Genomic DNA, 14,771 nt, shown 5'->3' with positions numbered 1-14,771 from the left:
TTATTTCAAGCAGAACATCACAAGTAAGTTTCCAGTAATTTAAACCAATGTGTAAGAAACCATGTAAGGAAAACTGTAGCATGAAAGAATGTCTTATTAATAATTGCTTCATTTTTGTTGAAATTTGCATTATTCCCGAAAGACATTTCATCTACGTCATACCAGACCGTAGCATTTCTCTTCATTCCTAAAGTGTTGCTAGCACTGTAAAGTTCGCTAGATGTTTGTATAAAATGTCAACAAAATTGGAAGAAAATGCCCAATTTCTGCCTGCACAGCTTTAACAAATTAACAAATAAAACCATTCAGAACTTTAAAACACAGTAAGAAAACGCATTCATTTTTCGTGTTGGTAATTATATGGCTGTGACAAACTGACAATGTTACCTTCGAAGTACAAACATGCAGTCGAATTAAGTTTGCACGATTCATAGGTTGGCTTATTATTGTTGCTATAAACCTGCTTATCTTGTAAATATTTCTAGAAAATAATTGCTGACTTTTAAAGGGGCGCACTGTAATACATTTCCAAAATGTTTCCTTTTGTGGTTAATTTCAATGGTTCTTTTGTAATCTTTATATAGGCCTATTTTTTCCCGGAATAAAGTATTTTATCATTAAGCCATTTGGAGAAGTGCAGTCATTTCATTTAAGGATAAATTCTGGAGAAAACTTAAAAAACAGAACTCATAAATTTCCCAATTCCGGGGAAGTTTTGAGAGGGACAGTTTTACTTAATGATATGAATAAAGCGTTGGTTTTGTTTCGGTAAGCCGTTGGACAGTGTCGTGTTTTCTTAATTGCCATTTTGCAAGATCTTAGTGTCGTTCTAGCGCCCTCTTGTGGTTTTCTTCTCAAAACAGTCACTTTTTAGACCCAACGTTATTTCGAAAATTTTCCAAATCGTATACCAAGTATTTTTAAAAATAAGAACCTTACACTGTTCGTAACATCCGATATGGTAACTTTGGACCTCATTTGGGTTCTCTCTTTGTTGGAGGGGGGGGGGGTGGCGGGGTACAAGCGGGTGGCACATAGGCTTTTAGCTCAGGGATGGGCCGGGATTAAGCTTCGAAGAAGTTTGGACGACCCACCCCAAATTCGATATATTTTTTTTAAACTGTACAATAATTATATCGGTTGCTCTGACATAGCCTAACTTCTTACTGATATATAGGCTAGCTTGCTGATGATTATTAAAATTGCAAGACTTTCGTTTTAAAGTATGCAAAAAGTCCAGCAGAAAAAAAAATAGTCCACTTTTTGTGAAAAAAAGACCCTCCCATCACAGACGGGTTGCACAGGCCTCGGTTCCACGTACCCGTGCCCAACCCCTTCCCCCGCCCCTCAGTTACGCCCCTGTGATATAATATTCTCCATTACACCGCTCTCACGCGTAGATACCTTATAGGCCTACTAAGTTACAGCACAATGCATGTTAAGTGTTCCCAAAAGAACATCGATTATTGATTTCTTGTCTTCACAGTAATCCTTCAGTTTGGAGTTATCTATTGCAGTAGCTTTATCGCAACCTAAGGTGTTAAAAATAAATTATTTACAGCGCAACCATCTACCTTTGTGATGAGCTGTTTGCCGAATAAGGGGCGGTTCTATATTTTATTGTTTTTTGTAGTGAGAACACTGCAGGATATCTCCAAAAACAAATAGCAGTCAATCCATAAATATTAAAAATACTAGCACTCTCTTTTTGCAAAATTATCTATAGAGTCTGAAGGTGTAGTAAATTCTCTACACCATGGTCTTTATCCCATCTCATTTGGACACCCCAGTCCAGAGATACAGCTCATTAAATGAAAGGACTTGAATTCCAAGTTGGGCCACTTGGTATCCAATGCAATTTACATATATACCAAGAAGGTGAAGAAAGTGGCCCAAGCAGATTTTGACAGTCTTTACAAGCTTTGCCGTAACTTTTAAACAAATGGTCCAAATCACACAGAACAAAAACCCTGTCAAGGGTAAAAAAAACACTCTATCATCTCATGGTATTTTTTTTCCAAAAACGGTTTAGTTTTCTCAGAAAAAAATGTTTGACTGCTACATTTTTTAGACGCCCTTGTAGGCCTACATCAAAGTTTAGTTCCTTCCTTCCGTAAAGTGCAGACCTCTACGATGAGAAGAACAACGCACCACGTCTCATTCTGGTACAACAGGAAGTTTTCCAGTACCCAATTAAAAAGATCTCAATATTGCAGAACGAGACTTATTGCCTCAGTCCCTGCTACTAATTTAGGCATTTACAGACGTGGCCCCCTGAAACACAATGAATTTAAATTAGACAGCTCTATCCACTTTATAACTACGTCACTGTCACCATGCCAAAAATGGCTTATTGATCCACTATTTAAGCTCCAAACTACTCTATTATGTACTACCAAGGACATGCATTTCGGGCCAACTGGATGGCATATACCCTCAACGCCCCATCCCACCCACTCCCCCCCCCCCCCCCCCCCCAAAAAAAACCCTCTATCGCAATACGCGCCGTATAACCTTCATAAAATCCGGAGAAATCTATTTCACCTTCGGTGGTTTTGTTGTTGTTGTTATTTTTTTTTTCCTGTCAACTTTCAACCACAACACTGTTACCCAATTAAGTTGGATCATTGGCCGTTCAGCATGGCCCATTTTCCCGGCTGAATGCAGAAACAGAATCAAGATAACCAATCAATTATCAACCTGTTCCTTTCATCCCCGGATACGTACCTAAACAAGTGTTGTGTAACGCGCCTAAGTGGGCTCTTTATACCATCGACTTGCGCTATTTCCCCCGTGCATGTTGGGCTTGTTTTGGGCGCCTAGTTACAAGTGAAGCCATGCCATTAGCGTTGCAAGTGTGTCGCTGAAGCAGTACGTCAACTTTTTCGCCTGTCAAAAAAACCGTTACATTCTGCCGTATTTCCCGTGGATCTTACGGTCGTACTGGGGGAGGGGAAACCTAGGAGGATATTCCAGGTACCATGTCGACCAAAGTGATCTATTTCACGGTGGATGACAGGCAAGAACAAGCGGAATTCCGTTCCGATTTTCCGGCGGATGATATCAAAGGTAGGTGTGAGGACCGCGATGGTGTGTGTTTACCGCGCCGTGTGTGTACGGCCAGTTGTGCTGGAACGTTGCGCTGTGTATTGTCCATGGTTTGTTTTCATCGTGCAACACTACACTAGCTAGTTTTTGTTTATTAGGCATACCTGGAGCAGTTATTCCCCCCCCCCCCCCCGAAACCATTACGAATTCCAACCTTCCTCTATTGATAACATTTCCAGAAGGGGGAATGAAGTAATTGCCAATTCGTTGAGTGAAAATTAGTGTGATTTGCTTTTAATTTTTAAAAAAGAAAGTCAATGCGTTCGCGGTGTGGCTTTTTCATCGAATTGACTAGATTTATTCACAATTACTTGTGTTGTTGACATTGCTCTCTTTTTATTTTGTAAGAATTGCTGCCATTTTTAATTGTATGACGATTGCAATTACTATGTTATATGATTTAAAACATTTTTATTGACTCTATAATGACCCTCAGGCTCTATTTGCCAAAAATCAAATTCAAAGTACAAATGTTAAGTTTCAGGACACATCTTGGAAAGATTTCCATATAAGAAGTTCGCTAATTTTCCTCTGTATTGACTAACAAGCCCCCAGATAGCAATTTCATGTCATCAAAGTCAATTTGAGCAGTGAGAAAATACAAGCATTTTCTTAGAAAACACTTAGAATTTTTCAGTCCAATCTCATAGGGTTTGTACACAGGGTGTTGAGTGGAAATGGAAATCTTTCCCACATCTCTGCACTTTCAGTTAGGATATTACGTTCAGCAATATCCAAATTTCTTATATCTTTGTCTGTTGGGCAGTCATTGTCATAATTGGCCTCTCTCAAATGACGTCATTTCCTACAGATCAGCCACATGCATTGGCATTTTGTGCGTCAACTTGCATTTCACGCATCGGTTGCCTCATATTTCGAGCACATTTCGAGCAAAAGCGCGCTTGTTTGGAACATTTTCAACACTGCGCAAGGCGTACTTGATTGCTTAAAATACGCATTTGCAGTTCTCCTACAGAGATGGCTGGCTTTGAAAGAGACCTATTTATCTGACCAAAACAAAGGCTGCAACTTATGGTTTAAACCTGATATTTTGAATTGCAATTTATAGGCCTAACCCTATAGGCCATAATTATTAAATCATCCTAGAAAACTGGAGTGAGTTTAAAACATTCGCTTTTATCTTCAATCATTGTAGGAAAATTTCTCAAATATTGGATACCATTTATTTCTGAACAGAACTACATGTACTTTTAACCATAGGCATAGGCCTAGTTCTAGTTTTAGAGCCAGCGTTACCACTAAATGCGTTGAGGTTAGCTGTTCATTTTTGGCCGTGTTTCACTCCATTCAAATAGAACTGAATGGAACAAATTTTGCCTCCTGAGTATGTTGTGAGTGTTGCCTAGCACCTTGTGCTGAACCTGTTATCAGTTACAGTTTACAGACTTTGATAAGACTAGAAACGTGTCCTCTGTCCACTGATTTGTAAATTTTGGTCATTGTGCACTATTATGTAATATTACAGAATCAAGCGTGTTATCAAAGTCGTGTATAAAAAAGGAGCAAATTTCTTTCCCACCCTCAACCAGCGCACTTTAACGCAAAAATTCAACACCTGTTGTTGACTTTTGCACTTGTTTTTAAATAGAATACAAAATATCCGGATTGGTTCAACAAAGATGTAGCCCCCCCCCTCCAAATGCATCCCCAAACTCTTGCCCCACCCCCTCATCCCCAACCCCCCTCCCCCACCCCCGTCATGACATTTTTAGCACTTTTTTATTTTTAATTGTTTAGAAATTCAAATACTTTTTTGGATTGTTTTTCTCCATCAAAATGGCAAAACCCAATCCAGTATTGGGTTTTCGTTTGGTTGTTTTGCCTTCTAAAAACATAATTTCATTTGTGATATTTGAGATCCACGTCAGATTTATTTCCAGTTTTCAAACAACACGTTGTGTCCTTGAAAGTACAGTTTCTTTTCCTGGGATATTGCTGATATCGCCGCCTTTGAAGTTTGCAACACCTGGCCAGTGTCATTGACCTGAAACGCGGTAATTGATTGACTGAAACATCTGCACTTGTAGTAAGCAGGATGTCACAACTTTTCTTCCTGCATTTAAAAAGCCTTTTTTTTTTTACTGTCTGGCAATCAGTTAAAAGCAAATTATCACAACATCCGGGAAGTCATTCATTTCAAACACCTTTTTAAAACCCACACCAGCTGTTTTATGCTCTTAAAACGTTTCTCTTCTATGAAATGTGTGAAAAAAATCAAACAACTAAAAAAAAAGGACAAATACCTGTGAAAAATTGCGTGTCTCGTTCCTGCAACTGAGTTTATTATTCTGTCATTATGTCGAGGAATATTGATCGATAAATTGCTGCGTTTGCGTGAGGGCATACAGGTGAAGCTAACACTCAGATCGCCTCCAGGCTCAAGTGTGGTTGGCATGGCAATTGGCAAAATGAAATCGTATTTTCACTGGTTTGCTTAGAAGGTATGTTTTTCACATTTTGTTGTTGTTGGCAGATTTAGCACGCACTCACTTTTTGGTGGTTAAAAGTGAGTGATCGATTACTTGAATATGACGCCAGTTGAATTTGTTTATGTACCTGTAACCTCTTCAACATTTGTTCTCTTCAAAGGTGCATGTATTCTGTGAAATATAAAACAACTAGGCCTAAATATTGACTGATCAGTGATTAAGAGCTGCTTTTAGTTTAAGCAACACGCTATCGTTGTGTCCGTTATGCATCATACCTGTACGTGCTTATCAACTATCTCTACATGTATTTGCTCAGCACCGATTGACAACCCAGCCTTGATAAACCAGCCAGCACAATGCACAAAATTCACCAGTCGAAATTTCAAATCAGAGCACAAATTTGCTGTTTGCGGCAGTTTATGAATTTTGTCACTAGCTCTGCAACTTGTATTGTGTCGTGTTTACATTGGAAGTGTACTAAAAATGTGGGAATACATTTGACATGCTTTAAAGCTGCCATGTCATACTTCCGCTGTAGTGTTTGTATACTGTTGCTGTTACTACTTAACCACCAGCGTTCCGTGTTTACCGATATCTTTCAGATCCCTAGTTGGCTGTTTACATGGGCCTGATGCAAAGTGCTGGATATGGTATTGCGGACTTCTAAAGTTTTTTTTCCCTTCGTATTTGTATTTGAGATCAAGCAAAGGCTCATTGCAATTGAAACGGAGATCTGTCAAAACAGAAGTCGTGCCGAGATTTTTCCTCGTCGGATCACGAACGTTACATGTTTGTTATTCCCAGTGTGTGTAATGTAGCTGTTTACATATAGGCTGTGCAGGAATCTGAGAGTTTAGGTAAAAGATTACGGAATGTAGAACGAGAGTTTCACCCAGGCTATCCATTGAATGTGGATGCTAGTAAACTTTGTAATTTTGTTTCAATCAAATCTTGTTGTATCCATTTCTAGAAACATAGACCATGTGCCCTGTGATTATGCTGACAGGCAACCGCCAGGCAACTTAAACATTTTTAACCCAAACGTACCTGAATCCATCAAAATCCGAGCCCCTGTTTTGGAGAATTTTGGTGGATTTAGGATACCTCCATATTGAAAAAGTTGGGGGATTTTGATGGATTCAGGACAGTAAGCCTACAGGATTTCGATGGATTCGAGATGCCTCCATATTGAGCAGTTGGGGGACTTTGATAGATTCAGGATCTCAACAATTTAACTCCTTGGCTATAGGGCCTATATGTTTGGTGTGTACGAGGTTTATGTACTACACTGGTAGATTCTGATGGACTCACTGGTGGATTCTGATGGACTCAGGACTCCAACATTTTGTTGCATGACAAAATTGGTGGATTTTGGCGGATTCAGGATACTTTCTAGTAAAACTGCTCAAGGGGTTAGCGTTAAAAGCATCTTTTGCATAGTACTTGGCCCCAATTAAAAAAGTATAAAATCAACACTTTTAAACCAAATTCATATTTTCAAGAGTTTCAAATAATGTGCAGAACATAATCGTTCGCTGAAAGGTGGCGTCACGTGACCACAACATCCAGATTTGTAAACCAATGTTACATGGTCTATCGTTTATGAGATAGCTAGTTACTTCTTAACAGTGATATGAAAAAAGTGTGCTTTAAATTCCTTCGGGTTTTTATTCATAACAAACACGCCTTTTAATAACAGCCAATGTGCTCTTGAATATCACTCAGGAAAACCTACACATCTCCTCTCCTGGCATGCCTGTCTTATTTCCACTCTTTTAAATAAGTGGGTCACGAGTCCTCGTGCCACCGAAGTACTGTAACATCATTGGCAAGTCATTAATTTGAATTCTACTAGTACTATCGAAGCCTGGTTTAGGAATTTGGACTTTACATTATGTTTATATTATGAATTGATGATGTACTTTTTCGGCCTGCATTTTTTTGTACACATCATGTAGATCTTCGCTTGTCATGTTTGCGTAAGCTGTCAGTCTGTACAGCGTGTTAGCGATTCATTTTAATTCATCATCAAGATGAGTAGGCTTGTCTTGTCACTGTCACACCTCGTCCTCTGAATTATTCCGGGTTTACCAGTCCAGCTTTCCAAAATGAGAAAGGTTTCTTGCCTTGTTATTCCTAGCTGGCAGTAGTGACGGCCGGTCGGCCTGGCCGGGTGGAGATCAGGTTACTCCAGGCTGCCATTAGGGCGCCACGAGGGAAGCCACTCAATTTAGTGGGTTTTATCATTCTTTCTCATCCTCGAAGTAAAGTGGGCCACGGAACGCCATCTCTGAAACGCAGTGGGCCGTGTGGGATTACATAAATTGTTAATTCTGTCCAGATCGGCACATCAGTTTAAATTTACGCTCGCAAAACGTGGAGGATCATGCATAGATGGCATCTGTAGTGCCAGTTAAAACATTGTGACAAGACGGAGTTCGTGTGTTTCACCAAATTCTTGAATTTGATAAGTGCGGGATTTTCTGAACATTCCAGAATTTAACCATTAAATTGGGACACAAGTGTGCATAATGTGAAGAAGTTTTCAATGACATGTTTAGGGGATCAGATTAAATTGTTCTTTGAATTTTAATGGAATGTTAAAACCTACACATGAAGGTAATGTACAACAATTGCAAACATAAAAAAAACCTACTAAATTATTATGAAATACCTTAATTGACTGTGAAATCATGGCACCATTTCTGAAAATTACAGCAAAAGTAAATGTTGTATATATATTACCTTAATTAAAGAATGTTAAGAACTATACTGAATAGGCTTCACTTGCGACATTACGGAGACTTTTATAAATTTTGGTTAAATAAAATGAAAAAAAGAGAAAAGAATGATCCAGCATGCACGACTATTTTAGATTCAGAATGCATGATTCCGTTGCGCACCACATGGCTTTTGATGTACACAACCATAAAACGTAATACCAATAGTGAGTTGGCCTTTTTATTTATTCACAAAGGACTAATCATCACTGGAGCTGAAAATCGTACATAACGATCAGCAGGCCTGATAGGTTGTGAGATTACCATGGGCCTGTTGCAATTATCCTAGCAGGGAGCTCGGATTTAACTGCTGGATGTCCGGATGTCATTTGTTAGCCTTTTTTTTGTCCATTTACTAGACTGGCTTCTCGTTTTGTTGTTTGTTTGCTACTTTTTTTTTTTTATCGGACTGAAATGCCAACAAGTATTATAGGTTTTAGTATTGACGTCACATTAGATATTTTGTATTCTGCTGTATTTATATGGAGCCGGATTTTTGCTGGTAAGAATTCACTGCATATTTATAATGCAACAATGTGCCCGTTTGTAGAAGGCGGTGCGAAATGGCTTGTTAAAGCTCCTCAGTCATGCGGAAATGCTGGAAAAACACACAATATACACCTGCAGTAGCTGGAAAATGCACAGCGTGACAAAATGGCAAGCTGTGCGTACATGCTCCGGGTGTATTGAAAGATCTGCAGATATTACGTTCAGCACGGATATCGCAGACTCCTTTTTAGGTTGTCGTTAAAAGAGAACTGAAGTATGATATTATCTACTCTGTTTGAAGGGGGGGGGGGGGGGAGCACTACCCCTGCCAAAAAAAATAAAGGTCAAAACCTAATGCTGTGTTTTAAGGGAATTACACTTTTCCTAAGATTAGTAAGAAGTGAATTATTAGTTGATCAGGCCAAAAAAAAAATGGCATCACAGAAAGTGAGCAACATTTCATGATCACTGCACGTATCCACTATATAGATTGGCATAGATCATAGTCGTTCATACTCACATTGGAGATCTACTAGTACATGAAGCACTATATTGCATACTTGCGCATACATTGCTGTGGGGTCGGCTACATTGGCTGCCAGGAAGCCAGTGAGTTGTTTGACCTTAGATTGTAAGGTCAAAGTCAGGGCAGAGGTCAAGGAAATGGGTTGCATTGAGTGGTTGGGTGACTGTGTAGACTATTGTGGTATCGTGAATAGTTCATGATCATAGTCTATGGGTGGTTACAAGTCATAATAGTGTACAGTACATGTACTGCATTATGTATGCGTTGTGTGTTACAGCCAATATGTAAAAAAAAAGGTAGTTTTTACAGACAACTTGGAAGCAACAAGTACACGGCTAGCTACTGGTATGAACCCTGTGAAGAATAGAGTACACTTTCAGACAGTTTATAAAAATGAACAATTCCTAGATATTTTCAAGGAATTCATTTTGTTTCTATTTAAAAAAAAATCTTTAGTTGAGTGCCAGTGGTTTGCCAAATCTGGCATTCATCCAATTGCCACAGAACCAGCGTTGATGTTTTTGTAAGAAAACCAGGGTAAGCTCTTAAGTATGGGTGAAAAAGGGGAATCCTTATTATTGTTGGACACCATACCAATATTTGTTAAGATTTGCTATAGGACATGTTGGTCCGCATGCAGGACAAAAAACTGCCTTGCCTCTTATCATTGGCTTGTACTTCGTCAAGTACAGATTTCAAGTACAATTTTTATTGAATTGTGAAAACTATAAAACATAACTCCTAGCAAATTGGAAAATGTGCGAACCTGAACAGCATTTTTTTTATAATGGAATTTGCATCAGGGAGATGTAAATTTTGCCCTTCACCAGCGTATTTTTATACTGTACTCAGTGTTGTCCGGGGGCGTGTGAGAAAATAATCACAAGCTTACTCGGGTGGGACTCGAACCCACAACCTCCTGCTTACTAGTGCAGACGTCTTACCACTTGACCACCTCGCTGGGGGTCAGTTGGCTGGTTCGAGCATGGAGGAATAAGTTCGAGTCTGATGTACATGTAGCAGCGGGTACTGCAACCGACGTCACCTTTTACTCTCATTGTCACCCAAGGCCATCCGAGGCAAGAAAATAAAAAGTGAGAAACGACCTCGTCCTAGATTTATTAGAGCAGGTCCTCCAGCTGGGGAAGGATACTCCCAAGTAATACAAACAGGCTGAGTGGTTTCATCTTGAGTTGATCTCGACACCTTCAGTGCCAGACTGGCCGACACCGGATCATTCAAAAGAGGACACCCTCACGTCCTTGCCGGTCTTGTACCGTCCTGTCCCCCTTTCCTCTCCTCTGTCATCGATGGCCAATTTTCTCCCCTTTCTCTTTCGTTTCCTTGCTGGGGGTCTTGGGCGCGTGAAACCTTACCCCCACCATGCTACACTACAACGCTGATGAATTAATTGCCGCGGGATAGGTCTTGTAAAAGGTCAGGCATTTGTGCGTCCAGCGGCCCTTTCGTATAATCATCCCCTCAGCCGGTTGGTCATGGCCGGCATCGGGGTGGAGAGTGCACTTCACTGTGATCTGATCCACATCATTTGTCATTTCCTTCACAAGTTCGGCGCGGCCTAATGGCAAAGCTTTCCCAACCTCGCAAACCGTTTTGTTGTTAACGTCAAGGACGTTGGAATAATTAACAAAGAATGCTGAGCAGTCATCGTATTTCTTCCATTATGGCTACAACCTTTTGTTATTTTACAGAAATTGGAAATTTAGAGCCAAAAATGTTAAAATACTGTTGCCATGGAATCTGACCTGACCCCAAAACTGGAGTATTAGTACCAACAAAAGGAATAGGCTACTACTAACTTGCACGATAGATTTTTTTTAATATATATTTTTTTTGCATTTGGGAGATATGTACATGTATGTAAGTTGCAATAATGGGTTTGCCATTCAGAAAAAGGGCAAACCTTTAATAATGGTATTGAAACCACCATATGGTAGTGTATCATTATGTTGCTGTGTTGTACGTGATATACATTTAACCAATTAGAAAATAATGGAGCTTAATTTTATCTGATGAATCAGCATGAAATGAAATTGATAAATTCTGGAGGCTACATACACTGAATGAAGCAAATTAGATCGTCTGCAATTGATGGAATAAAAATAAAACGTGTTACCTGTATGTGAAATGTAAATCTACGAAATGAGCATGAAGAAAGTATTTTAAGTAGAGCCATTTAATAGCCTATCTATGGAATAGACCTTTGCACATCGAAGGTCTATGCGAGTACATTCGACGATTAATTATGCAAAACAAGACTGCGGGGCTTGACCTCAAGATTCTGCCCATTCAGCGGAAACCTGTCAACCAAATCGATCAATCAACGGCTTAGTCCACATTTCTGATCGAAACGACTTCACAATTTCCAAAGTCAACTCTGATTGGGGTGCTGTGGTCCAGTTACAGGGTTCGACTCGTGTGCCCTGGTACATGGGTTCAAATCCTGACAGGGAACATGGTGCTTGTGTTCTTGGGCAAGGCACTTTACTACGATTACCTCTCTCCTCCCAGGAGTATAAATGGGTACCTGTGAAGGTAGAGACCGTGTTGCGTGGATCTTGAGCTGCTGCATGGTCTCATTTCTGATGAACAGGGATGATAATTGTGATGCGCATTTGATCATATTCTTATGGAATTTGTGCAATATAAATTATGACTGGCTGGCGCGCATGTTCGCATAAAATTCGCATCAATTGCTCAGATAAGTATCAGATTTTGGTTACGGAGAGAGCTAGTTGGACAACGGATGATACTCAGACAACTAATAGCTTGCATACCAGATTTTGTTGAACAGTATCGCTATTTGTATGTTTATCATTTTTTATTTGCAGAATATTATTTGTTATTTGCAAGATAGCGGATCCTGATTAGTTTGCGGTCCCTAAGCTAAGTGTTGTCATTGTTGGCAGAAACACCAACTTGTTGTTGCAGTAACCAAGCGATGAGGGAGCAAAGGTTGCCCATCATCGCGCTCACCAGTCTATGTTATTGTTGCTATAAAACAGCTCATTAGAAATATCAGCCTTTGACTCCCGATGCTTGTGTGTATTTACCACAATTTTATCAGTCCCTCCCCCCCCCCCTCGCTTTGTAGATTCCACCATAACAGTGTAATCTTTTAATGGAATTAATCATTGAGGGTCTTGTTAAGAGCGGTTTGGTCTGGAGCGATTCGCAGTTTCTTAGCAACTGTGGAATCGACGGCAATCGTGGAGGCTTTTTATTTCAAACTGCGCGGAGGGTTTCGTGCTCGACGCTGATTTGGAATTCACTCCGACTTAATGACTTTGACAAATCGGCGTTGAATTGGCCGGGCTCTGGATGATACAAGATAAATAGAAGGTTGCTTGCATTGGTCTTGATCAAGCATATAATGTATGGCTCCATTATAACACATTCAATCATGCTGTAAGGATCTGTAAAGCTCTTATCGTTTAAAAGAATGTCAACTGATGTTTTTTTTTTTGGGGGGGGGAGGTTTTGCGCACACTCGAGAAACTGGCTTAATAAATTGCCGTTAGTCAGATGACACAGATTTTGTCACAAAATTTGTAATAATAAATAAGAAAGTTTGTTAATGAATGCACTTTGCTTAAATTTGTTTAAAATTGTCCTCTATTGATTGTTCTGTGCACTTGACTTTCTTAATTCGAAAGTCAATAACCGCGTAAAGCTGGCATTTTGGTAATAGAATACACACAAACATGTCTCTGAAACACACACACGCGCGCCAACTGGCGCGGTTCCAACGTGGTGTTTTTTTCCCTCCCTTTTCAACCCGTTGGAATTTGTAGAATGCGTTCTGGTGATATTTATACGGGACGTGGCGCGGTGTCATTGAATGGCGTAGAAAGTGTATCCATTATGTCGACCTATTTGGCAGGCTGGCCGGACTAATGCGACGTTGCATGTTACCTTAACTCCCGGTGGAATGTCATGCAAATGGATTATTCTGGGGAGACGGGCCCGTGAATGTTGGATGACGAAGATGGTTTCGCATTTTGACATTTAATGCGACCAGGATACCTGGTTTGATAGCCAGTAGGAATGCATGTTATAGATGTATAAATGAACGCACAATGCATCTGTCAAACTCGTTTACATGTAAGCCAACTTGAAGACCCGTTTAGATGCCATTATGGCTGAAATGATACTTAGGAGCATGTCATCACTAAATACAATACTTTGACATTTTGTTCCCGTCTTAATTGTTTTGTTCTGGTCTAACATACACTTTCAAGACATTCACATGTGGTCAGATAAATTTGACTAGATACATATTGACTCAGCCATGTTTTCATCGGATTTGGTTAAGTTTTTTGTTGTTGGTTGGTTGGTTGGTTAGTTTGTCTATTAACTCAAAAAGTTATGGACAGATTTGCACCAAAATGTTTTTAGGAGTGGTCCTTGGTACAAACTACAAATCGATTAGATTTTGGGAGTGATCCGGATCTGGGTCTGGATCCAGGATTTTTTAGAGGATTCTTCATTATTTATGCGAGTATTTCATTGGGGTGTTCTGACAATATGGCGGGGAATTGTTTATTGCTTGGCGGAGGTTTGTGCTCTCTCAGTGCTTTCTAGTTTAAACTGCAATGTTGTGATTTGAATTGTAAACATGACCCCACTGCTCTGAATTGCTTACAAGTATACTATGGATGAATATATTTATGATAATTATGCGACCATCCTTTCAGCAGACTCACTACATATTATAACCAAATGTTCTCGTTGTTCTATGTCATAAATTATGCAATGGTTTACTTAGTGACTAATGCTAATGTGTTGTCAGGCAAGAAACACTTGAAAGCACTTGACGCACATTACACAGATTTAACAGATAACAGTTGCCAAGGTAACATACATGTACAACGTACATGATTTCCGAGCAACAGTGTAAACTGAACACGTCCATGTATATACACATGTTGTCGACTTACTGCTTACATTGGAAACTTTGAGCTATGTTTATGCACATTAACAACAGGATAACTTTTTGCACGGCAGCCATTTTTGAGTTACCCTCTAGATCTTGTGTATTCATCAGTAAGGCCAAAAAAAAAAGTCTCCGGTTTCTGGTATGCGTGCGCGTCGCCGTAGCCATGCGCGTCGGCAAAATGAAAAAGTTTTTTTTTCAATAAAAGATGATGTCTCAAAACCGCCGAACTCACTGGTTTGACTGGAATCCTGCTGCTGCAATTTTAACGTGTTTTTAGATGGGGTTATGATCGAGAATAAGCTTTATGTGGCCTCTCTGGTCTCCCATTATATTTGCACTAAGTTAAGTCGGGCACCATTTGCAGTCATCAGCCGACATTTGAAGCAAAAAAACAGGTTAAAAAAAAAAAAAAAAACACGTCGCCGCACCGCTTTTTGGGCAAGCTCCATACCAGAAAC

The 14,771-nt window shown here is 39.7% G+C and overlaps 1 protein-coding gene across 1 annotated transcript in view; it reads left to right on the top strand.

Moving 5' to 3' along the window:
• Positions 1-2,981: 2,981 nt before the first annotated feature.
• LOC119744300 (high affinity cGMP-specific 3',5'-cyclic phosphodiesterase 9A-like) overlaps positions 2,982-14,771 on the top strand; it is a 96,413-nt gene continuing 84,623 nt past the window's right edge. Inside the window, exon 1 of the mRNA XM_038220168.1 lies at positions 2,982-3,069. Coding sequence (XP_038076096.1) covers positions 2,982-3,069 — 88 coding nt within the window. The remainder of the gene's footprint in view (positions 3,070-14,771) is intronic.

The sequence above is a fragment of the Patiria miniata genome, unplaced genomic scaffold, assembly GCF_015706575.1.
Source record: "Patiria miniata isolate m_02_andy unplaced genomic scaffold, ASM1570657v1 HiC_scaffold_7, whole genome shotgun sequence".
Classification (NCBI taxonomy): Eukaryota; Metazoa; Echinodermata; class Asteroidea; order Valvatida; family Asterinidae; genus Patiria; species Patiria miniata.
Note: the sequence above shows the minus strand (reverse complement) of the source record. Positions and strands in the feature narration are given on the sequence as shown.